Raw genomic sequence first — 25719 nt, 5'->3', positions numbered from 1 at the left:
AAATCTGCATCAATGAACATTCGATCCAACTACGATATGCACCCACATAAACTTCCACATTACTTAGACTATCCCACTCAGATTATTCTGCTTAATGGCCAACATAAAACCCAGTGTAATTAGTTGTTGGGGGAGTGGGAATAGTATGTTTGAGTGAGGGCAAATTAATTTGTTCGGATGTTTGCCCACCTGCATGCAGCATAAAAATTCTACCTCTTGATTTTCCTCCACAGCTTGACTTGTGCCGCAATACAAAGTGGTACTGTGTAAAAGTCACATAAAATAATTTTAAAATGTGGATACCTCTCAACACTCCTTAAAAATACAATAGAAATTAAACTGAAGCTCAGGGTCGAGATTGTGGCACGTGTCCTCCATTGACCTATTGAAGACATATGCCAATTTTAAGCTCAAAGACCTGCCCCATGTTGACAGTTTCAAGAGGATCCCGGAATATTTTATAGGCCATGGCAGAAAGCCATGCCCCATCCACAAAAACCTCTGGCTGAAGGTTGACATGGATATGATGCCGCAGACCTTCAGGATTTCAAATTTGGGCCAATTTTTTTTTGGGTACTTTGCCATGGCAAATTCGCACCAAATGACTGAAGACTAAGACCTGAGCCATTGAAGGTGCTTTATTGCGGTGAAGAAAGAGTCCAATGCAAGTCTATCCACAAAGTTCCTCTGGACGAGTAGTCAGTCATCTGCAATTTCGCACCAAGCCAGAGACTTACGAAAAGGACAACTGTTCAATGATCCAGTTTTGCAAAAAAAAACTTTAAAAACCCGAGGCATTACCGAGAGGATTCAACGCATTTTATTTTTTCAACTTAATGACAAGTTTAAAACAAAAAACCTCCACTCAAAAGTCAGGGTGAAAATGGATGAACAAAGCTGCATTTGACAGTCAAGTTGTTGAAAAGCTCAGTCCTTGTGCAGATGAAAAAGCAGCAGCCATTTATGATAAATCAGGATTGTTATCTAGCCAGGTTACTGTAATAAAAGAAAAATATGAGTTAATTACACAGGATTTACAACTGCTCATTACACATCAATTCAATTAGACTGCCTCAAACAAGCAGAACGAGCGAGGAATGTTTCTTTAGCATCTTCGTGCAAACCAAACAGCAACTACTTCCTAAAAGGTGCACTGCAAAGATCGTAGTGTGGAACAAGCATTATGAATGCACAATACACGTTACTGGAAATACAATGTAGCACACACGAACAGTTTTTCTGTGCAGCAATAAACATGCTGGACTGGTAATCCATAGACTAGTTGGTTTAAAAAGAGCTAATGAATGGTGCACGTTACGCCTGAACGGATAAGCCCATTGACTAGGGCGCACGATTTCTACCAAGTACTTGGCAACAGGCGCAGACATCACCCAATCGGGGGCAGGACACCCTCACTTGGGACTACTGCAGTAAACCAGTTGACTGTATAGAATATCCGAAGGGGCACATTTACTAAAAAAGCAGAAATTGCGAGCAGGAGATGGCCGGTGTACCGTTGGGTCCCCTGCCTTCAATGAAAAGACTCTCATGGTCCTGTTGCTCAAGAACAACTCAATCCATGTTATGGCCTCCTTAGAGAAGTGAGCTGCAGAGTCTAGGTGGCTGCATAAGACTTTATGGTCAACCAGGTTGAATGCAGCCGAGAGGTCTAGCAGGAGGAGTAGGGCTGATTGGCCCTTATCTCTGAGCTCATCTATTTGAGTCTTAAGATCAATTAGAGCTGTCTCTGTACCGTGTTGGGGACGGAATCCGGATTGGCGAGAGCCTAGTAGGAGGTTAGATTCCAGGAAGTTCTGTATTTGGATGTAGGCCACTTTATCTGAGATTTTTAAGACAAATGGCACAGTCGTCATGGGTCTAAAGTTAGTGGGTATGGCGGGGTCTTGGGTTTGCTTTTTGAGTAGTGGTAGTACCCAGGATTCTTTCAAATTTTTTCGGACAGTACCAGTTGTGAATGAGGAGTTTATAAGTTTGGTTATGGAGGGCGCAAGTTCTCTTGCAGCATCCTTAATAAGTTGTGGCGGGCATTGGTCACCCTTGCAATTGGACGGTTTGAGTCCCAGTATGACCTTGTTCACCTCAATGACAGAAACTTTAGAGAAGCTGAAGCGAGTTTCATGTTCACAGTGCGGCAGAGGAGCTATACTGTGAGAGGTTTGAGGTGCTAGAGAGGTTTTTCTTATGGGCAGTTTTAGTTTGTAGGTTGGACACTTTGTTAGTTAAGGCGTGCTGGATACTGGAGCATAAGAAATCAAAGGACTGCACAGTCTTTAGCTGATTCTGGCGCTCCTCATATAGACTCATTAAAGGTGTGGAAGCAGCAGAAAAAGGGTCTAAAACTCTCAGACTGTAGAGAGTAGCAAACTCTATACATATATATTAGACCTTAATGTATTCTGCGCTCCTACAAAGAAAAATTGTTAATCGAAAAAGATGTGTTTGTGAAAAATACACATATGACTCTTGAGATCGACACTTTGTATGGTTTTTCTTAGCCTCAGTTTATTGGCTATGTTGCATGAAAGAAAAATGTCTTGCCTTATTGGTTGAATTTGAATTATGTCATCATTCAAATTGTTTACCAAAGAAAGATTTTAAAAACAAAAAAAAGAGAAAGCTTCTTGAGTGAAGTCTGTTATAAGCAAAGTATAATTGTGGTGTCCAGCATAAGTCCCGACACGTGTTTCCCCGCCTGGTTTATGGCGGTTCCTCAGGGGTTAATAGCTGGTAACTTTCAAAAAAACAGATAATTCCATTCCTTGGTTAATTAATGATTCCACATTTTTACCTAATGTGACAGAAACAAATGGGCAATAGATAAGACACATTATATATTAAAGGCAAACTGAGAAGAGATATTCAAGACTAGTTAATGGGCATTTGGTCAGGCTGTGGTGAGAATAACTGAAAAAAGGGTTGCAACTTACATGTGCGTGATAATGGTGTTTAAAAGATTTGATGTCCCAACTGGTGCTGTATAATGGTGCCTCCTCAAAGGGAACGGTAGTGGCACTGGATGAGAAAAAGCACAGGCGTACGTTTAAGTTGACGCCATTGAAAGCACTCGTATTTTAAAAAAATAAGCATGATGCAATTTAAGGAAACTACTTGGAAGTATATCTTACCTCTGGTTCTTGTGAGGTTTGACGTGGTATGTAAAGCTCGCGTTCTTGTTATCGGTTCGATTGCCGAGCACGGAAAAAGTCTGCATTGGCTTGTTCGAGCTAGTGTTCAAAACTGCTGGTTTCGAGCGTAAATGTCATGTGATCGCGTAGCGTCTATGCGAGTGGCTGGGCGCCATGTTGGATCGGGACAATTTTGTTGTGTTTGTGGAGGAATAACGATGGTAGAGTGATACTGTTGAATATTGTCACTTATTATCGCGGACATTCATATATAAGGGTGAACCTGTAATGGGGCGAGATCTCCCTGGTTCTATGAGGGAAATATAGATACAAAAACCATCTTGAAGATCTCATCTCAAAAATATAATGTATGTGATAATATACAGGCTAAGAGACGTATTAATGTGGCAAAGTGCAGTTACAGGGCTGGAAAGAGGGGGACAATGTCTAGTTGTCTTATTTATCACAGAACTGACGAAAGACACAGAAAAACATTATGTGGATTGCAAAATCTGCCAGAGATGTGTATGCACATGCGGAAAATAAAAAAAACAAACCATGCTGGTGTGCATAGACAATTCTCCTAATCCATATAAAAGAAAAGAAATGATATGGGAGAGCAGAAAAACACCGGAGCACCACTTTTTATCTTTGGTACAGTTTTCTTGCGGTGCAATAGGTGTTTCCAATTCTTTTAGAATAATGAACAGTTCTTTGATACTAGATTTGGATTGTGATATTCTGTTGTCATATGTCTCCTGTTTAGCTAGGAGGATGTCTTTCTTATATTGGGTTCAGATGTTGGTAAGGTTCAATTTGTTTTCTGCTGAGGGTGAGAGTCTCCAAGCACTTTCAAGCTTTCTTTTACGTAGTCTAAGGTTTTTTAGATGAGGGGTGAACCAGGTGTTAAGGTGTTTTTTGGGTTTGCTCTTCCTTAATTTGAGAGGTGCAATATTGTCAAGGGCAGAGTTCATGATTACGTTATACTGTTCAACTAAGGAGTTGGGGTCCAAGTTGTCTGGTAAAGAATTAAGATTAGGTAATATGTGGGGCAGCTGTTTGTCAACTGTCATCATTTTGTTATTCCTCGTAAAGGTAGGTGGAGCAAGCGGGGAGGTCTGGACTGTGGCTAGATTGGTTGCCAATGTAAATGCTAGGAGATGGTGGCCCGTCCAGATCTGGGGAGCAATGGACGTGATGTTGACATTACAGTTGTACTCTGCGATCCAGTCGAGAGTATGACCTTTGCTGTGCGTGGGTCGGTTTACTTTCTGAGTGAAGCCAAGTTCTGTCAGTGTTGTGGCAATGACAGTAGAGTGGGTGTCCTTGATATCATTGTAACCCAAGTTAAAATCAACTAGCACTAAGGTTTGGGAGGTGTTTTTTGAGTTGTTGGATAAGGCCGTGGATATGTCTTCAAAGAAGGTTCCAATAGGGCCTGGCGGTCTATAGTTAAGAAAGATATTCAATGTTTGGGAGTTAGCAGTGGGTACTTTGACCGTGAGCCATTCGCAAGATTTTCATAGGGGGTGTTATAACTACTCTCATATCTAGGTTGGTCTTAGCTATAATTGCTAATCCTCCACCTCGAGCGCTATGTCTATCTGCTTGCAGGATGGTATAGTTATCAGGGACTGCCAGAGATAGGGCAGGGCCTGCAGCATCATGCAACCATGATTCTGAAATGGCCAAGAAGTCAAGGTTATCTGTTCGGATAATGTCCGATATTTCAGTTGCATGAGCCACCAGAGACCTGGCATTTATGAGAGCTCCTTTTTTTTTATAACAACATTTTATTGAGGTATACAATTCAACATGACATCAATGACAATACGACGTCATTTAATTATATCATCTCAGTGGTTCCAGAGCCAGGGGTAGAGATGAGCTCCATTGACCGCTACCATATCCTATCTTGGTGGACCTATAGGTGGTTGTAGGCAGAGCATTTATGCGTGAGATCTATGTATTAGTCAATAGAGGGGGCTACTTTGCAGCCATCTGGTTATTGGTGGCCTCCTAGACAGCGCCGGGAATCTCGCTGCATAATCCATGAAGGGATCCCAAATGTTCATAGTCTTATTGAAAGTATTGGTTCGGATAGCAGTCACCTTTTCTGCCACGCAATGTCCCAGCACTTGGCCCACCATAATGCTACTGAGGGACCATCTTCGTTTTTCCACAGCCGGGCCATGGCGATTTTTGCTGCAAGGAGTAAGTGTGTGCATAAGCATGGAATGTGTCCGGAGATTGGAAGAGCCCCCCACCACCTGTTTCCCCTAGGAGAATAATTCCCGGGTCCCAGGGTATGATGATCCCCGTGATATCCTCAATGTGTTTGGTCACTTCCCTCCAATATGTCTCTGCCCATGGACAAGCCCAAACCATGTGAAACAGGGTACCAGGGGTGGAGCAGCCTCGCCAGCAGCGATCAGAAAGATTTGGATTTTCTCTATTGATCTGTACTGGAGTAACGTAATATCTATAGCATAGCTTGTAACCTCCCTCCCTATTTGTGATACATTGTGAGCTTTTGTGCAGTCTGGCCCAAATGTTTGCCCATTCCTCAAATTCTATTTACCGGCCCAGGTCCTTCTCCCACTCAATCATGTATCTTTCTTTTCCCGTGGGGTCAGCTCTATCTAGGAGGCGGTACAGAGCCGAGATTTTTCCTCTTTTTGTTGGGGTTGTGTGGGAGAGCTCCAGCACCGTCAGCACTCTAGAACATTTCTCCCGAACCGCTCTATGAGACAGCCAATGCCGTATTTGGGTGTAGCGAAATCTCTCACTCTCATTTACCCTGAACTTCTCTTTGCATCTTTCGAATGTGATGGGGGAACCCTCCTCCAGAAAGTCACCCGTCCTAAGTAGACCTCCCTCCCGCCACGACTGAAAGCCATTAGTATCACAGCCCGGAGAAAACTCTGGATTGTTCCAGATAGGGGTTAGTGGGCTCAATGTGCCCCTTATACCCCATTTTCGTGCTGCTGCCTTCCAACTTCGGACCACTGTTATCGTGGCCGAAAGGGGGCCTTTATTCGTTGCACTTTCATTTCCGGCAGATGTGGCAGGTCCGCGGGGTTACCCGCACACCAGCTCCCCTCGATCTGTGTCCACTTTGGCTTGTTCTCATCTTGCACCCAGGAGAACGCGTTTGATAGCTGGGCTGCTACTGTATACCTAGCTATGTCTGGCACTCCTAGCCCCCCCAGGTTCTTGTCTCGCAACAATATTCGCTTACCAATACGAGGCGTTTCCCCCCCCCCCAGACAAAGCTCTGCAGTTTCTTTTGTATAGCCACCTGGGAATTATATTAATTTTTATGACTGTGATTCGCCCGAACCAAGAGACTTCCCTAGAGGACCATGCCTTTATGTCTTTCTTAAGAGTTGTAATAAGTTGCGGGAAGTTTGCAGCATATAGATGGCCCGGGTCGCTAGTGATCCGTACCCCCAGGTATTCGATTGCGTCTTTCACCCATGGGATCGGCATTAATTGGCTGAGGGTGGTTCTGTCTTGTTTAGAGATATTGATTGCCAGGGCTGATGATTTGTCTAGGTTAATTTTGAACCCTGACAATGCCCCAAATTCGTTAATTTCCTTTCATAAAGATTCAAGGGAGGAGGTCAAATCTGATGCTGTTATTAATACGTCATCAGCGTAGAGCGCTATTTTATATTCCCTACTTCCGATCTTAATCCCCCTTATTTTATCATTCTGTCTTATTTTGGCTGCAAAGGGTTCCATTGATAGAGCGAAGACCAGAGGAGAGAGTGGGCACCCCTGTCTAGTACCCCTTGTGATTTGTATTGCTTCGGATCTCCTGCCATTAACTCTCAGCCGTGACGTGGGGGTTTGGTAGTTGGCCATCACCGATGTGATGAAATTTGGGCCGAATCCAAAATGTTCCAGGATTGCGCGTAGGTACCCCCAGTCCATCAGATTAAATGCTTTATGAGCATCTAATGATATCACGGCAACCCTGTCCCCGGATCTGTGGACATGTTCGATAATGTCTATCGTTCTCCGAATATTGTCGTGGGTCCCTCTCCCTGGTATGAACCCCACCTGGTCACTGTCGATCAGGCCTGGTAAAACCGCTCCCAACCTGCCCGCTAATATTTTGGCGAAAATCTTACCGTCGTTGTTCATAAGCGTGATCGGGCGGTAAGAAGAGGCCAACTCTGGAGGCTTCCCTGGCTTGTGCAGCAGGACAGTTACTGATTCTGCCATGGTTCCAGTGACCGGGCCAGATGACAGAAAAGAGTTGAACAATACCATCAGCTGAGGAATCAGAAGCTTGGAATATTTCTTGTAAAAGGATGCGGATAAGCCATTGGGGCGGGAGCCGTGGATTTCAATGATTTAATGGCTTCTGTTATTTCCTCCGCCGAGATGGGCAGTTCGAGGTGCTCCAGACGCTTCGAATGTTGTTTAGGTAAGGACTGCAAGTACAGCGATAAGTTGTCTAATACTATTGGTGGTCCCTTCATGATATCAGCATGGTATCTTGATAATTCATTGTTTTTCTCTCTATCGGTGTAGAGGGTTTTCCCATTGGCCCCAGTTAGTGTGAGGATATTGCTCCTGCTTCTGATTTTCCACAGTTTGCGTAATAAAACTGTCTTGTGAATGCTAAGGATTTAGCTGTATGATCGGGACAGTGCATTTCCAAAGCAGTTTTTGCCTTTCTAAGCCCTCTCTCAACTTTTCTGGAATATCGCTTTTTCAGCTCTTTTTCTAGTTGGTTCACGTTCTCTTCCAGCTTGGATGCGGCGCTGTTCGAGACTCTTCGCTGTTCAGTTCCCGCACTGATCAGAGCGCCCCTGACGACTGCCTTCATAGCATCCCAGATGATAATAGGAGAAGACTCAGTTGTGTTTTCTTTAAAGTAGTTAACAATTGTGTTCTCGACTTCCATCTTGATGCATTCGTCCAGTAACAGAGCGGCGTTCATTCTCCACTGTTTTTGGATCGGGCGTTTTTGCACCGAGATAGCTAATTTTGGAGTTACCGGGGCATGGTCTGAAATCATGCACGTTTGTATTGATATTGCATCCAAGCATGGGTGAAGGACCCCTGAGATTAGTAATAAGTCGATTCTCGAGAAGCCTTTGTGCACCTGGGAGTAATGGGTGCAGTCTCTTGCGGTCCCGAGAAGAGCCTCCGGGCGTCTACGGTTTCCGTTTCCCTAAATAGCTTGGCTAGTGCTAATGCTCGAGTGAAGTCAGATTTAGTGGGCGGCAGGGTTTTGTCCATTTGGGGATCTGGCATCGAGTTGAAATCTCCGCCCATGACTAGGTGCCCTTCTTGAAAAGACAAGATTGTTGGGATTAAACTTGTGATGAATTTAGTTTGAGCTGAGTTGGGACCGTAGATAGCAGCGAAGGTGATCGGGAGTTCCTCAAATAGCCCCTTGAGTAAAAGGAACCGGCCGTTTGGATCTCTTTTTATAGTAATTTTTGTTAGGGGGATCCTGTCACTCAGGAGTATGGCTACTCCTCTTTTCTTTTGGCCAGAGGTGGCGAAGAAAGCTTTTTTGTATTTGGTAAATCTTACTCTGTGTTCATCTTCTTGCAGTAGATGAGTTTCTTGTAGAAAGACAATGTCCCCGCCTAGTTGCCCCAGTCTTTGTTCAACTGATTTTCGCTTCTGTGGCGAGTTAAGTACTTGCACATTCCATGATAGGATTATTTCACTTGTCTCAGCCATAGTCTCTTGTTCCTTTTGTCTAAGATTAAACACACTCTCGCTTGCTGATCTCGATTAGCCCTGTCTGAGGCCACTTTGATGTTTCGGTATTGCTTCAATGTCGTCGTTGGGATGTCACTATGGGAGCTTATGCGCAGGGTCGAACCGATTAAGCTCCCAGACCCTGCGTATTTGATTGTCTTTCGTTGAGCTCCCCCCCCTGTGACAAGAACAAGTAGGAAGAGCCACATCCTACAGCCACTGGGAAACTGGTGGCCTCGATGTGCTCATATTGGCCAACTGGGCCGCCAAACCAACTGTAAACTAGGACTGATGCATTCTATCCGCACTGCCATGACAGCGCCTTCAGAGCTCGAGTGAGGAATTAGACTCGACGCGAGGGTCCATCTTCTTTTGGTTTGTGTATCCTTCCACGGCGCCTCTTGTCAATCGACTCGTTCGAGGAAAGCCTCCGTTCCCCGCCGTCATTGCTGTAATTTCATTCTGGATCACCCAGAGTTGGGGTTTTTCTTGGGCGGGCCTCGAAGTCTACGCCTTCGAGCAGGTTTTGACCATGATCCGTCAGGAGGAATGCTGCGCTGGGATTGGGTTGGCCCTTCGGAGTATGAGCCACCCCCCGCAGCCTTGATGCCCATGAATTTGTCGGCCTCCTTCGGTGATCGGATTTGTCTTAGAGTCCCCTCCCACGTGAATTTGACCGAAGTGGGGAATCCCCATTGGTAGGTAACCTTTTTCCCCTGCAGCCATTCCGTGAGTGACCGCATGGCTTTTCGCTTCTGTAGCGTTGAATTCGCCAAGTCTTGGTATAGCACTATTTTCGCTCCCTGGTATGTTCTTTGACCCTATTTTCTTGCTTCACTCCTTTATTTGGTAGAAATGAACCCTCACCAAGATATCTGGGGGGACGCTGGATGCGGATCTCGGGATCGACCTGTGTACCCGGTCCAATTCTAGAGGTGCCTCATCCGGCAGGGTTATGATGTATCTGAGTACCCCGAGACATGGTTTCTTGGCTCTGAGTCTGGTGCGGACGCTGGAATCCCGCGGATGCAGATATTGTTTCTCTGTGACCGATTCTCTGCATCCTCTTGTTTGGCTTCGATAAGATCACATCTTTCCTCCAGAGCTTTGATTCTGTCTCTGTCAAGCTCATCCTCGAACCGCTGATCACAAACTTCTGATTCAAGCTCCGTCGTCCGCCTCTCCACCTCCCCCACTCGTTTGTCCAGGGAGTTCATTTTTCCCATTACTTCTTCTTTGCTCTTGTGAATTTCATTTGTCAGTGCAGTGAGCAGTTCCCGCAGGTCCGCCTTGGTTACCATTTTTTGCTGCGTTGTTAGCTGATGGTGCACCAATAGGGATCTCCTCCTCTGTGGGACCCTCAGCCCTCTACCCTTTTTTGGAGCGATCACTCGAGGCACCAGCCATCAATGCCGCAATGTCCGACTGCCTGGACACCTTACCACTCCTCAACATCTTTGTTTCCGTCAACCCCCAAATTATCCCCCTCTGCAGTAAATATGATTGCTTGATCTGCCCCAAGGAGTAGGAGACATGCAGTATGCGAGGGGGGGAAGTGGGGAAACCAGGCAAAGTAAATAGGTCCCCCAGAGGAGGCTAATTGCGCTCTTCCGATTGTACAAATTGCATGCTGGTATCGTGTGTTCGCACCCAGCCAATCCCCCTTATCAGATTGAGGTGGCAGAGGGGCACTGGCGCAAGGGTAATGATTTACCATTTGTTTCGCCATACTAACTTCAGGGTCGAAAGAGCGTTGCTTCGTGTGCACACTGGTGCAGCCGCTCTCATGGCCTCTCTCCCGTAGGAATCCGCGTTTCTGCTGCACCATGCGGGTCCCCCCCCCCCCCCGCAGCTATGGCCAGCTCTGCCCTACGTCCTTGTGAGGCATTTGCTCCGCCCGCCTCCAGCCCAGCCGCGGCTCTGGTGCAAGACCCCCAGTAAACGGGCCAGCCGGGTGTCATATCCTTAACTCGTGCTGCAGCGCTGAGTCTCGCCGCGGGCCGTTCCTCCCTCGGGAGCGTAGCTCCGATGTGCTCTGTGGGATCTCGCCGCTGGTGGAACACACCCCGGTAGGTCCCGGGACGGACTAGGAGCCTCTCCTCACTCAGGGATGCGGGAAGGAGCGCCTGCTGTCCTGGACGAGGTGGAGTGCGTTTCACCCACGCAGGTAGGCCCCCCCAGCTCTGAGCTCCAATGGCTGGGGATTCTCCTCCGCTCCTATTTTGGGCACCTCCCTGGGATTATTGCAGCCTGAGTAATGGGGAGCCGCACACCTCCTGACCCCTTCCGCTGTTCTTCAGACCTACGTCGCTCACCTTGAAGGCAGTGCTGGATAGTTCAAGTCAGTTCGCCAGGCGGCCCATTCTGTTCTCCTGCGCCCGCATTGCCCCCGCTTCACGCAGATCAGTAGCGGCTGCCATTTTGTCGCCGGGAGCTCTGCATCCGAATTCAAAGATTCGGTCACCTTCCAGGAAATCATTTGCCGATCAGCATCTGTTAGATCTCCCACATGGTGTGGATCATTTGCGGTGAAAAACAGAGGGTGCAGACGGAGTTATTGCTTCGGGCCGCTTGGAGCTCTTAGGAAAACATGCCGCTCGCGGCAGCTCCAAGCCACGCCCCCATGAGAGCTTCTTTAAGATTTAGTGGGTGGCTTTCTGATGCAGAAATGGCAATGGGACTGTCTTGAGTCGTCTGTCTAGGATGGTTGGGTGTGGGTCTTTTATGATTGGTGCAGCTTGTAGTAAGCTCTGTCTACTTTATGAGGTAGGCACCTTTTTAGGTAGTTTAGTTGCTCAATCTTTTTTGCCTGTAGTTCATATAGTTTAGATAGGCGAGCACGCAATCTTAGCTTTCTATCAGCAGTGCTGCATGGAGCCTGTGCGATAGAGTATTCTTGTTGCAGGTTAGTTTTTTAGCCAAGCTAACTTCGGTAGGGCACCGGTTAGGAGTTTGTATGACCAATGGGGGTAAATAATGACAATAGGTTATAAGCCTGTGTCCTGATTGAGCCTGAAAGGGTGATAGTAGGCCAAATCAAAGGTAGGTGCAAATGGAGTGCAGAGTGGGCAAGCTACAGTAGGGTTCAGCAGTTCGCATAGGCTAGGCTAATACTATATAGCGCAGCCGATGCTGGTGCAGTAGGTAAACACGGCATTAGGTTGCAGGCTAATGCAGTGGCAACAACAATCATGAGGAGGCAAGGCTAATGCACTGGCAACAACAATCATGCGGAGGCAAGGCTAATGCAGTGGCAACAACAATCATCAGGGGGCAAGGCTAATGCGGTGGCAACAACAATCATGAGAGGGCAAGGCTAGTGCAGTGGCAATAACAATCATGCGGAGGAGGGCTAATCCAGTGGCAACAACAATCATGAGGAAGCAAGACTACCTAGTCTATTTCTTTCTCGTTTTTCAATATTTCTTTTATTTACCACATACACCATATACAATATACAGACAGACAATACTGACAGACTGGCTGACCCGCATATACTTTTGTCAACGCTCCTTGTGACTATTTCTACCCCTAATAATGACTCCAATGGAGTATGAAGTGTCCTCTTTAACAATCCTTGATTGTTTGTAGCCTATGTCTCTCCACTCTGACTTTTAGGACAAGTTCCTTATAAACATCCTTGATGTAGGATTCTATAGGCTCATCATGTAGAACGCTCCTCATCTATATACCTTTAATTATGACGCTCTTCGTCTTAAACAATGACATTCTTCGTCTTAAACTAAAAATAAAATACCCCAACCAACCCACTGTTACTCTTCCCCCCATCAATACTCATTCAGGTTTGCACCTCACTCAGCCTACTCACCATTTGCGTTTTCAGCATCCGACCCGCGGGATCGCCTCCTCCTCAATCAGCTGCTTCAGCCTTTGGTGCGCTCAGCTTCCTGTAGAAGTCGGGAGGAGATTCCGTTTGAAACAGAGGGACCCGCCCCACCTGTACGTGCCAGGTTTTTAAACTAACAGCCGCTATCTACAGGGAGCCTTACGTCCCTCCAGCTAAATGGCAGAGGACGTCCGATATTAACGGTACCCCAAAGCTTACTAGGTCGATGGATTTTTAACCATCAGCTCTGCTACCACGTGAACTGGAGTGTCTGACCCAGCCCTTTAAGACGAGGTAGCAATACTTTGAGATAGATGGTAATGCAGAATATACTCAAACATCAATAATCAAACTGACTCAGGAAGTAGGCAAAGTACGAATGTTTTAATTTCAATTATCTAAAACAGGGAGTTACAGCGAACATCAACGAACACGCTCGATCTTCTCACTCTATGCATGTCATTAAAAAAAAACTTCTTCAAAACTCGTCATCACTGACGTCAATCTACGTGGCAAACTACAAAAACCTACTTGGGGATGTGATAGGATTACAGGGAACATCTAGGTATATGTCCCATACTGATCAAGGAAGTTGATTGGGTATCTAACATCAGGTGGGGCAATTAAGCCCTCCTCTAGTGCAGGTCATTCTGAACGTCATCAAATACACGACGCCCCATTGATAACACAAACTATAGGGCTCTTTATTACATGCCCCTCTATAATTGGTTGGCACCCGGGTAGCCCTCTGTAATATTCCACATGCGTAAGCAGCACGCAGGCTGGCATCCAGGTGCTGGTGAGAACCATAGCTTCTCATCAATTAGCCTCTCTTCCATCATCACTCTTGCAGTCTGCCTGTCAATTAAGGCTTTGAACTCAGCCGTGAACATTTTCTCTGTGCTCGAGAATATGAGGGAATATAGGTTTCGATACAGCTCATCCTAGTGTCTATTTTCATCCAACCACATGACTGCAGACCATGATTTTGAGCTTTTCTCTATTTAAAATACTTTTAAATGATGAACCTCTGACATCTTCAATGTTCTTGCTACTCATCAAAGACAGAAGTTATGTTCTTTTCACACGTTCAGCAGCTACTTTACGAACATTCAGGCCCAAGGAGACCTGGACTTTTGGTGTTGGGACAATCAAGCCTTTCTTTGATTCACGTCTGTGGTTAAGTTTTCAATTTCTAACGGCGACACACTGAAAAATCCTTTTTTCTCACGGTGTCCAGCTCTGCTAAAGTGCATTGTGGAATATCTGTAGTTCATTTATACCTATACGTAGGTGCATCACCGCAATCTATTCACTAAATAGCCAGCCTTTAAGAATACTTGTCAACTTGTGTTGCTGCTACTGTACAATTGTAAAATGACTCGATATCTTCTTCATTATTTTCTGTAGCATGAGCAGCTTCATCTCGAGCCCGACCTCCTCCTTTGCTTCTATAGAATGCTCATACTCTTCTGGCTCTTCTTATGAGTGCATCAGCTCTGCTCTGTATGACATCACCAGTCTTCTCGTTTGCTCAGTTTTCCCACTTCCTGCGGCATTTCATTCAAATGGCCATCATATTGTTGGGAATGCATGTATGGCTTTCTCAGTGGGAACCTTGCTTCCATGATTCTTTGCGGTATAGGTATTTTCATTGATACTGCACGTGTCTCACACTCTGGCTTCCCAACATACAGGTAGCATGGGGAGGAGCTTTGAGTATGGGCACTTGGCTCCACCTCTACACCGGGCTAACTTCTATTCATTCAGTGGTATCCCCCAAGAGACCCATTATTGGATTTCTAGGTATTTTTTCTGTAGAATTTCCCCACTTCTGTTACTATGGCATCCCAGTATGGCATTTTGGGCAAGACAACCAAATATGCAGGAAGGTACCTACGCCCCACATCGGTACCATGAAACACATATATAGGCACGTTAAACATACCATATCATCCTCTACACCAGAGGCTTGATTCCCCTTCACTTTATCTTCACAACTTGTTTGGTGTAAGATATCATTCATACAGCATGTTGTATGATGGCTCCCTATGTGGAATGCAGGTTGGGGATTTGTGAGTACTTATCCAAACCGGTTTCCAGTCTTTTAGAAAGAGATTGCACCCCAAATCTCTATGCTAGACTTTAATGGGAGCCCCCTCCAAACTTGAATCATTAGAGAATAGCAGGCCATACATTCTAGATATTAAACCCATATTTGCGGTGATAGAGAAAGCTGCATCTTCAAATGTTGTGACTCCCTCTCCAATCTCTTTATTCTGAAGCCAATGCCTTATTTCCCAGTATCTGAATCTTTCCGATTTACCCACCTTCAAAGTGTCTGTGCACGGCTGATAGTATTTAATTCTACTATTCGTAACCAACTATTTGTAAACGCGTATCCACCCCTCCAGTCATCTCTCAAAACCAGTTTCCCAATCCGTCAGTGTAAACTAGGGTTGTCTGTATTCACAAAAAGGTCTGGGAGCCCCTCTACTGAGAGCGAACACAGCCAAATAAACTGCTGTTCAATGAGCAAGTCGTTGACATCTGAATTATTCTGGGTAATTTAGGGTTAAACCCCAAGTTCCTAAATGGTCTGGGAGCCCCTCTACCGAGAACAAGCCCAGACAAATATGTTCAATGGGAGGGAGGCACCCAATTAGGCTCACAGGCATTCTGGCCATTGACCCAAACCAGACACCCATAACACAGAATGTGGATTGGAGTAAGCACCAAGTCTTTCACAACACTACACTGCATTCAGTCCAGTTTCAGTCAGGGCTTGCCCAGGCATTGTGTCATACAACCAAAACCAGAATCCCACAACACAGAATGTGAGTTGACTTCAGACCCCATTCATACTGGTCCCACCCCAAAGGTGTACCCACAACACAGTTCCATGGAAGGCTCCAGCCAGTCTGACAGCCCGAAAGCACAGCGGAGCGGGCAAACCCAGCAGGAGCCACCAGGAGCGAAGCACAGGCCCTGTCGACAAGAAGAGGCGTACACTGTGGCAGCCCCGGGAAGCGTAGAAGGTGTGGTGCAGGAGAGGAAGAGCCCCTACGTCAGGTCACAGAGGCAAGCGGAGATCAGGTGAGGGACAGCCGCTACACGCCCCTAGGAGAGCAAGGAGAGCTAGTACGGGACAGGGCCCAAGCCAGCCTGAGAAGAGGGAAGAGTTCCCTGGTGGACGCCGGGCCCCTTGAGGTGAGAGGCATCCTGCATCAGGAGCGAGGAGGCGGGAGGAGTGGCCCGAGGAGGAGCAGAAGAGAGATCGCGGGTAGAGGCACCAGCACAAAGGAAGCGGAGGGAAGAGAAAACCGCTGCAGAGAAATCAAGAGGGAAGAGTCCCTGCCAAGGGGAGCAGGCGCAGGCTCAGCATCCATCACTATATGAGCACAGCCTGGGCTGGAGGGGAGCGGAGGGCCCAGAAACAAGGACAGTGGCACCATGGCACCCCCATATTGAACTGTAATACAAAAAATGTGGCGGAGGGACCCAAGATATCTAGCTGTAAGGGAAAGCAGCCTGGAAAGAAAAGAATCCATGGGACGCCAAAGTGACGATCAAAAAGTCACACAAGACATCCTAAAACAGTATTTCCAAAAATCACAGGGACAGTCCAAACACATCTGGACAAGATGCAGGAGGAGGGGGGTGGGTGGTGGTGGGGAGGGGGGGGGGGGGGAATTGAGATATGGGCTTGGTAGAGCCTGCACAAGGGTTGGGGGGACTGGGCTGAAAGATACTCAATCCCTGGGAAGACGAGCCTGGAGGCACTAGAGATGGTCCCGTCTACACAGTCAGGGGGGTGGAGGGGAAGAGGTCCCAAACGAAAATGCCACTAGAAAGACAAATCCAAGTAGACTCCACACCGGATATGGCCAAGAGGGTGGGATTGAGAATGATGTCTCTAATATATAAACTGGATGAACTCACCCTTAAAACGGAAGAAGTTGGAAACATTCCTCCAAAGGGAAAACCCGGATCTCCTGCCTCTTCAGGAAACATGTCCAAGACAAAACACACACAAAATAAAGATCCAGGCTTACCGACAAATCCTACAGTCCAACAGGGGGAATAAAACAGGAGATGATAACCTCGACATGAATGTTGCGAGCTGGGAAAAAGACACTGAGGGGAGATGTGTGGGTTCCATGTGTTAAAATCGTGGAAGAAATGGCAGTGGACACAAAATATTGCGGCAAAAAGGCAGTGGTTTTCCTGCCACAATCCATGTAAAGGATGCGGGGGACACCCCAGCAACCCCCATACCCATTATAGCATTTAATGGGAGCGGGGACACCCCCGCAACCCATTAAATGGTGTAATGGGGTACACATTTAACAGGACAAACCACAGCATTTTTGCCGCAATTTATTGTACAGGCGACATTTTTGCTGCGATTTTATCACTGCATACCGATATGTGGTAGTCATCTTACAAGTGAAAGATGAACTTGATACGATTGCCACTACATAAGCACCCAACACAGGACAGGATATTTTCATCCAGAAAATCCTAGACACGGTGGAGAAATTTCCCAGAGGACAGATCATATAATCAGGGGATTTTAACATGGCCTGGGACCTAGCGGTGGACACAAGTGGTGGGCGGGCGCACAATGTAGGCCCTCGAAAAAGTTAGGGGAGAGAATAGAGAGACTTGTGCTGGTGGATGCCTTGAGAGAAAAGAAGGGGGAACAAAAAGGGATATACTTTCTTTTCTCACGTGCACAAAACATCCTCCAGAATAGACATATGGGTGTCACTGAACTTGCTAGGCATGGTACTAGAAATAGAAGTGGGTGCAAAGCAATTTCAGCCCATGCCCGCCTAACCAGGATAGTGAAAAGGAATAACGTATCTCCTGGGTTATGGAAATATCCTGCATATATTTAAGGACGAACAAAATTTTAAAAGAGGATTTACAGAATAGCATTGAGGAATTAACAGATAACAGGACACAAACCAGCTTGTAAGATGGGACACCTTTGAGGCAACAGGAGGAAAAAATGTTTGCGAAAAAAAGTCCAGGAGACATAGAAACGGGGGTTAGAGAAGAACTGAAAAAGGTCATGGCAAAAATGGGAGTGTGGGCTAGTGGGAAAACTCGAAGGGTATACAGGGTCATTAGGGGGCCGCTTGACATCTTACAATCAAGGGAAATAGAACGTGCACTGCTGTATCTTAGGTAGAACCATTATGTAAAGGCAAATAAATCAGACAAGACTGCTAGCAAGGTTACTCAGGAAAGAGGAAAAGGCAAAAACCATATTGAAAATTAAGTGAGGAAGGGGAGAGCTTGGAGGCGAAGGACACTATACAGGAATTCACCACTTACACAAAATTATACAAGTCTGAGGACCCGGTAGAGCATGCACAATTGAATTACCTAGAGGGCTGCGAGCTCCCAGTTATATCCGACCAGTAGAGCTGGAACTAGACGTCAAGTTAGAGAAAGTGCATAGGGCTTCTTGCCTCCACACTGACGTGAGGGGGGGGGGGGTGAACTGAACTTTCACACGTCTATTGCTCCTAAATGTAATCAATGCGAATTAAATATCAGCTGTTAACTCACGTAGCATTTTATTACTATATCGTCCTACTAGACCAACGCCGCTCTTTGAAGAGCAACCCCTTGCATTTATTGGTGGCGCTACCAAGGACACTATTGCTTTCATTATCCTAGGGGATTTTAATATATGGGCAAACAATCCTTCGGATCAGGGGGGGGGGGGGGGTTGTCGATGCTGCAGAAAATAATTTTAATATGAGAGAACAGGCAAAATCGAAACCCAAAGAATAGTTTGTGTTGCAGGAATTAAAAGGATTGGTGGCCAAGACTTCCACTCTTGAAGAGGACTTGTGCCAATTCACCTATGACGGTTTTACTATTAAAAACAGTGCAACATCAACAGGCTATCCGGGACCAGGTTACCCTGTTACACTCTGCCGACACTCCTTTGATACCATCCAATACTAATATAAATCCTGTGTCGTTCTGGTTTAAAGTAGTAAATGAAAAGGAGACAATGGAGATTATACATAGTATGAAACCTACTCCTTGTAAGGGGGGTGGGGGAGGGGGACTTTGCAAAACGCTTACTCCATGTGGTTATGGGACAAAATAGAAGAGGTCATCGAGGAAATCCTGGGGGTAACAGGAAGGGAAATAAGAGGAATGGTGATCGAGGGAATAGAAGTACTCAGGAACTTGGCACTAAAGGCTCAGTGAAAGGTATATGTGATATTAATGACAGGGGCATTGGTTATCGCACAAAACAGGAAAAATAGAGCCGCTGATGGAACATGAATGGGTGGGAAAGGTCTGGCACTGGAGTGGGTATCCTACTCTCTTCAGGGAGAACCTGGGGGTATTTGTGCCGATTGGGAATTGGTATTACATTTTTTTAAAGAAGGAGGTCAGAGAGGCGTGGTGCCCAAGGAAAAAAAGGCTTGTGCGACTAAAGGGACATCTATTGGTAAAGGGATTGGCCAACCATATACGAAGGAGGAAGAGGCGGAAAAGTGGACAATGGACATAAAGGTAAAGTTCAGTGGAAGAAGATTGGGAAGGGGGGGGGTGAGGGGATCCAGGGTGGAGGGAGGGGAGTAGGGAAATGTTTACTAGCTTGGCAATAAAAATGTACATGAAAAATAAAAATAACACTAGTTCGTTCAATGCCCTTCCTGCTTACACTAGTGACGAGCTGTGTGAATCGGCTGCAAGTGGAGAGACTGTACTGCTAAAAGGTTGTATTTGCCCAATGTCAGCGTTGCACACCTTTCTGTTAAGCCCCCTGTGAATCTGTTAGAGACTCATTGTGCACATTGAGATGTTACATTTACCCCATGGGGTACTTGGCTATTCCTACTAAGCATTAAAGTGAGTTAATTTCAACATTTCAGTGAACAAGAAGAGAACATGAGCAAGAATGGAACAAAAGTATAACACTTTGGTCAAAGAACCCCACGAAAATGGCTAATAGTTTTAACATTGCATTATAAAAATGGGTATATTCAACTCATTTGGGGTTTCTAGAAAAGGTGTAGTCCCTGTCCTTACCTTGAACTCCAAAGGGGTTACCACACCCCTAACGCAGGCTGCTCTATTTACACGACGATTTGAAATATCAGTAGACTACTGCCAGGGTAACCCTACTTGTCTGGGTGTATCCCGCTCCCGAAGGTGGGCGCAAAGGTGGTTGCCTACGCCTTTCCCTCAGACTGCCTAAGGGCCCCCACAGAGTAGCCGGTTTATTCTGCGACTTTTTACTGATGGCCAACTCCTCCGTTTCTCATCACCACTCTTCTTTCCCCCCCCGCCCCAAAAGCCCCTCTTCACACTCCATTCTGTCTCACTGTTCTCTATTGCTCATATCTCCACCCACCAACTAGTCTCAATATAGTCCACTTCCTGGTTTTAATGCTCTTGCTCCCTACCCCTCCAGGATCTCCCCCCCCCCCTGTCGTGCCGCTCTATCTCCATCCCCAACTCCCTCCTGGTCTTCCCCTTCCACTGTTTTTGTGAATGGATCATTATGAAAAGGTTATCCATCTAGCAAATCCGGCTTTCAGAAACCATGGATTTATTTGCTAAAAAAAAACATTTTAAAAAAAAATCACTAAAAGTTGTCTATCCCGCTCACAGCATTCGACATTCAGTTGCAATAGTCCCGAAAAAGACCAATCTCGTGTGACTTCTACCTCCTACAAGTTCTTTTCTACCCATCATACAATGTTAATGTGCTATGGATCACGCAACCAAATGCCAGTGCCCAAACTGCCGTGCAACCCCCTACCACTACTGTATACTATTTAACCCAAAACACTACCTTCTAGGCCATCCTGCTGGGCAGAGGGCCAGGAGGATTTCTTGGTCTTTGGTGACCCAGTGCAGCAGTTCCTGCCAAGGTGATCTGCCACTTCGCAGAATGGCGTCACTGTTCAATGGTGGACGCTGCTTAAGGGTCAATTTCTGCACCCTTACCTTCAGTGGCGTCCATGCAGCTAATACCACGCCCAGCACTGGCATGTGTGAAGCGACTATTACTTTCTGAATCATCCATAACATCACCCCCTGAACTCTATTAATCTATGCCCATTTTCAAAACCGGAGTATTGTTTCAGAAATGTAGGAAGAACCAAAGGTCCAAAGTAACCTCCAAATCTGCATCGATGAACATTCGATCCAACTACGATATGCACCCACATAAACTTCCACATTAGACTATCCCACTCAGATTATTCTGCTTAATGGCCAACATAAAACCCAGTGTAATTAGTTGTTGGGGGAGTGGGAATAGTATGTTTGAGTGAGGGCAAATTAATTTGTTCGGATGTTTGCCCACCTGCATGCAGCATAAAAATTCTACCTCTTGATTTTCCTCCACAGCTTGACTTGTGCCGCAATACAAAGTGGTACTGTGTAAAAGTCACATAAAATAATTTTAAAATGTGGATACCTCTCAACACTCCTTAAAAATACAATAGAAATTAAACTGAAGCTCAGGGTCGAGATTGTGGCACGTGTCCTCCATTGACCTATTGAAGACATATGCCAATTTTAAGCTCAAAGACCTGCCCCATGTTGACAGTTTCAAGAGGATCCCGGAATATTTTATAGGCCATGGCAGAAAGCCATGCCCCATCCACAAAAACCTCTGGCTGAAGGTTGACATGGATATGATGCCGCAGACCTTCAGGATTTCAAATTTGGGCCAATTTTTTTTTGGGTACTTTGCCATGGCAAATTCGCACCAAATGACTGAAGACTAAGACCTGAGCCATTGAAGGTGCTTTATTGCGGTGAAGAAAGAGTCCAATGCAAGTCTATCCACAAAGTTCCTCTGGACGAGTAGTCAGTCATCTGCAATTTCGCACCAAGCCAGAGACTTACGAAAAGGACAACTGTTCAATGATCCAGTTTTGCAAAAAAAAACTTTAAAAACCCGAGGCATTACCGAGAGTATTCAACGCATTTTATTTTTTCAACTTAATGACAAGTTTAAAACAAAAAACCTCCACTCAAAAGTCAGGGTGAAAATGGATGAACAAAGCTGAATTTGACAGTCAAGTTGTTGAAAAGCTCAGTCCTTGTGCAGATGAAAAAGCAGCAGCCATTTATGATAAATCAGGATTGTCATCTAGCCAGGTTACTGTAATAAAAGAAAAATATGAGTTAATTACACAGGATTTACAACTGCTCATTACACATCAATTCAATTAGACTGCCTCAAACAAGCAGAACGAGCGAGGAATTTTTCTTTAGCATCTTCGTGCAAACCAAACAGCAACTACTTCCTAAAAGGTGCACTGCAAAGATCGTAGTGTGGAACAAGCATTATGAATGCACAATACACGTTACTGGAAATACAATGTAGCACACACGAACAGTTTTTCTGTGCAGCAATAAACATGCTGGACTGGTAATCCATAGACTAGTTGGTTTAAAAAGAGCTAATGAATGGTGCACGTTACGCCTGAACGGATAAGCCCATTGACTAGGGCGCACGATTTCTACCAAGTACTTGGCAACAGGCGCAGACATCACCCAATCGGGGGTAGGACATCCTCACTTGGGACTACTGCAGTAAACCAGTTGACTGTATAGAATATCCGAAGGGGCACATTTACTAAAAAAGCAGAAATTGCGAGCAGGAGATGGCCGGTGTACCGTTGGGTCCCCTGCCTTCAATGAAAAGACTCAACGCAGAGCGAAATGAGCTCATGGCAGCGCCCCCATGTTCTTCTAAGGGTTAGTGATGCGTACCAGAGATCAAGGGGCATCCACGTTTAAAAAAAAATGACGGCAATGGAAACGTGCCATTGAGGTCAGATTTTATGGCAGAAGCCTGTGAGCAAAAGTGGCTTGGGGGCGGGGTTACATGTGATGTAAGAGTACTCACGCATTTCTCAAGTTCTAAGCCGTCCTTAAAGAAAATCATGTATGGCGTCACTCCATCCTCCCGGAAATCAAGGAATCCAACCATGCCATCTGGATTCATTTTCTCACCGGTGAAGAACTAAAGACAAAGTCAAAATTGTTAAGCAGTATCGCTGATACCTGCATTTGGGGTGGCTAAAAAAGTTGATACGTTAACAGCAAGGCATTTGGAATGAACCATCTCTATGACATTGCTGCAAGTGCGCCCAGTTACTCAGATACAAAGTGATTTCATTGAAGACTTCCTTCAAAGGTGGCCCAAGACTTATCAAAGTAAGTTGGCACAAATATTGGCATATTCCGATAATGAAATGAACGATATGGGATAAAACTTGTCTCCGCCAACAAAGCTAACTGATACACCATTAAAAAAAGGGACACAATACTGGGCAAAAGTACCGTATAAACGTGAGCTACCCCTCCTAAATCACCAGATTAAGTTGGCCGCCAGTTTACGTACTTGATAGTTTTTGAAGTTCGTTAGAATACTCTTCACTTTCTGTGCAGCCCCAGTCATGAATGGAGTCACTCGTTCAGGCTTGTTCTCTTCAAGAAACGCCTTGACCCTGCAAACGAATAAACCATATCAGATACCACCACCAAGTAACATTTGCATGACTTGCGGAGATTAACATTTCAAAATTAAATCACTGATGCACAGAAAATTTAAATCACATGGTTAGCGTGCTTAATAAACTGCATGTGTTCCTTTATTCAATCGTTACTGCGACAAGTACAGCAGATCGAAAGCGCAAGGAAGTTACTCTTGCATCGCAGTGCAAACCAAAAAGCAACGGTAAATGGCTTCAGGTCTATCAATAGATGCAGTGCTCCAAATATGCGTTTGTTGCTCGATACCTATACATTACTCCATGCTCAGTCCGAATACCCAGCGTTAACTTTAAACGCGGTTAAGGTGAAATAGTTAACTCGTCTACACGCAATGTACGGACTGAGGTTTTAAGGGCACACCTCTGGGTAGCATATAACAACCTAGTGTTGTGTCAGCTGTGCACAGAATGGTAACCGTGCATTACTGGCAATGGAAGACGGCATGTGGGTCTGTAAATTATGCTCAAACCATAAAACATTCACGCTGAACTAAAACTTACGCTTTCATGTAATTTTTAATATATTGTTTGAAGGACTCCTTCGTAAATCCCGTTTCATGAAGGTTGTGATTCAATACAATATCGACTCCGCTGACGGTGGTGGTGTCGACGCCCTCGCAGTCTGTGAACTCCGCCGAGGCATTCGCACCGATAAGTGCATCGTCGACGCCGCCTTCTGTCCTTGTAATCATCTGCGTTAAGTGGAAATAAATCACATTATATAAATAAAAACAGCTCCACGTTTGTACGAACCGGTGGCAAGGCTCTAAAGTTAAACGACCACCACCAACACAATACAGGTAAGAGGTAAAATGTGAAAAGCAGCATTTGTTGGGGGGGAATAAGAGCTTTAAAATAAATATGCAGCAAGCATTATTCTAAACTAGATTCGTCCCGCCTATCTGGGATTTGGGCATTCATTGTGTACGGGAATTGAAGTTTACTGAATAAGTAAACTCGACTCCCCAAACGAAACATAATCAAGATCCTTGGTAGGGCGTGGTTTATAGAAAGCGCAGTGGCGTTAGCCCACTTTCCTTACCTTCCCCTCCACCTCTATACAAAGGCCGTCGCAGGTCTCGCGCATTTTGTAGCTGTCAGAGAACATTTCATCCCCTGAAAAATAAGAGAAAAATCAGATAAGTTCAACATCCATGCTTCCGCACAGCCAATAAAGAGCAAGCCTGTGAGAACAAGACACACATTCCCTCTAAATGAGCAACTACTAAAAAAATATTTTTTTAAAAAAAAAAACATGTTTTTTATACCACCCGTCGTCGTGCCACCCACCCCTCTCCCCTAAGTGGTTACCGCCCTCTTCCTTAGCAGATAATGGCGACTGCCGCTTTCCATCTGCGCAACCCGCATCTGGGCCAACCCGCACAAACACGAGCTCCACATCGACCGAATACTATAGCGTGGTGCTTACCAGATACGATATCCTTGTAGATAATCATGGTGAGAGGGGGACGTGGGCACGGGATGGCCGATGTATAACGGGGGCTGGCACAGACGCCAAGCAGACAGCCCGGCGAAGGGAGGAAAGGAACGAAATGGAGCCTCCCTTCGACTCATATACAGGGCGTAAGGCCTGGCAACGTCACCGGCGCGACGCAACGCGCCAGCCAGTGCGTAAAGGAGTGTCTCTTTTCTGTGGCGTTGGATCCCAGCAATGCAGTAGTCTACTTACGAAAACGGAAAGCAGACTGGCACTGGTTTTTCTCCACCGAAGATTAGGAACGCCATTTTTATAAGGGAAATGTATCATATTTAGTAACACGACGGCTGTTTTCTAACTCGAACACTAACTGACAGAGTAATGTTTTTGTACCTTATTTACATTTGTTATTCTATTATCGGCGCCTATGTCTTTAGCCACATAAGCACATACTATACATGTACTTTGTTCGACTGAGTGCTTGATGTACTTTGCTGCGTACGTAGTTTTTGTTTGTACGGTCAACTGACACATGCACCGGTGCTATTCATTATTGCGGCTTCTTGCTTGATGTATGGGACGGTTGCACTGTTGTAAGATGGCTGCTACGTTGATGATAAAGAACGTGCTTCTCCGGCGCCGTAGAACAAAATGCCCGCGTGTACCCCGTACCGCCTGCTCAGTCACTCGTAGAACGAAGACTTAAGCTAAGGTGCATGCACGCAGTTTCTGGGTTGGTCTGACGAGTACCGTTATATGCAGTACGGTACCTGGGACGGAGATATTGCCACAGAAAGCAGGAGAAATTAATTTCCCCATAGAACTGCATTGGGGATTTAATCATTTTAGGTGGGAGAAAGTAAACAAGCATTGGCAAAACCAACAGTTTGTGCTTTTTTGTGTTGCATTTTTATTAATGATTGGGAGAACATTACTACCAATTTATAAACATACATTGTTGATGAATAATTTGTAACGTGTAAGATTTATTAA

The 25719-nt window shown here is 45.6% G+C and overlaps 1 protein-coding gene and 1 non-coding gene across 3 annotated transcripts; both read right to left on the bottom strand.

Moving 5' to 3' along the window:
- Positions 1–797: 797 nt before the first annotated feature.
- On the bottom strand, positions 798–24941 carry TPT1 (tumor protein, translationally-controlled 1). Of its 2 annotated transcripts, none has more exons than XM_069640615.1 (6): positions 24718–24885; positions 24331–24404; positions 23790–23980; positions 23138–23243; positions 22640–22756; positions 798–996 (listed from the first exon to the last, which is right to left on the bottom strand). In XM_069640615.1, exons 1-6 carry the CDS (start codon positions 24743–24745, stop codon positions 994–996), a joined length of 519 nt encoding a protein of 172 aa, XP_069496716.1. In that variant the 5' UTR covers positions 24746–24885; the 3' UTR covers positions 798–993. The 2 variants fall into 2 exon arrangements, with proteins under 2 accessions (XP_069496716.1, XP_069496715.1); XM_069640614.1 differs by lacking the exon at positions 798–996 and adding an exon at positions 21696–21889 and having other exon boundaries at positions 24718–24941.
- On the bottom strand, positions 23376–23505 carry LOC138529011 (small nucleolar RNA SNORA31). The gene has a single exon (XR_011284374.1). It is a non-coding gene; the product is annotated as a small nucleolar RNA SNORA31 (small nucleolar RNA).
- Positions 24942–25719: the final 778 nt, after the last annotated feature.

This window comes from Ambystoma mexicanum, chromosome 7q (assembly GCF_040938575.1).
Source record: "Ambystoma mexicanum isolate Mex_15411 chromosome 7q, UKY_AmexF1_1, whole genome shotgun sequence".
In the NCBI taxonomy this organism is placed as follows: Eukaryota; Metazoa; Chordata; class Amphibia; order Caudata; family Ambystomatidae; genus Ambystoma; species Ambystoma mexicanum.
Note: the sequence above shows the minus strand (reverse complement) of the source record. Positions and strands in the feature narration are given on the sequence as shown.

Coding starts and splice junctions, on each gene's coding strand:
- TPT1 (XM_069640614.1), bottom strand. CDS start 24,745: ATGATTATCTACAAGGATATCGTATCTG. Junction 23,981..24,330: donor GTATAGAGGTGGAGGGGAAG/GTAAGGAAAGTG, acceptor CACTTAACGCAG/ATGATTACAAGGACAGAAGG. Junction 22,757..23,137: donor CGAACTTCAAAAACTATCAA/GTACGTAAACTG, acceptor CTTTGTCTTTAG/TTCTTCACCGGTGAGAAAAT.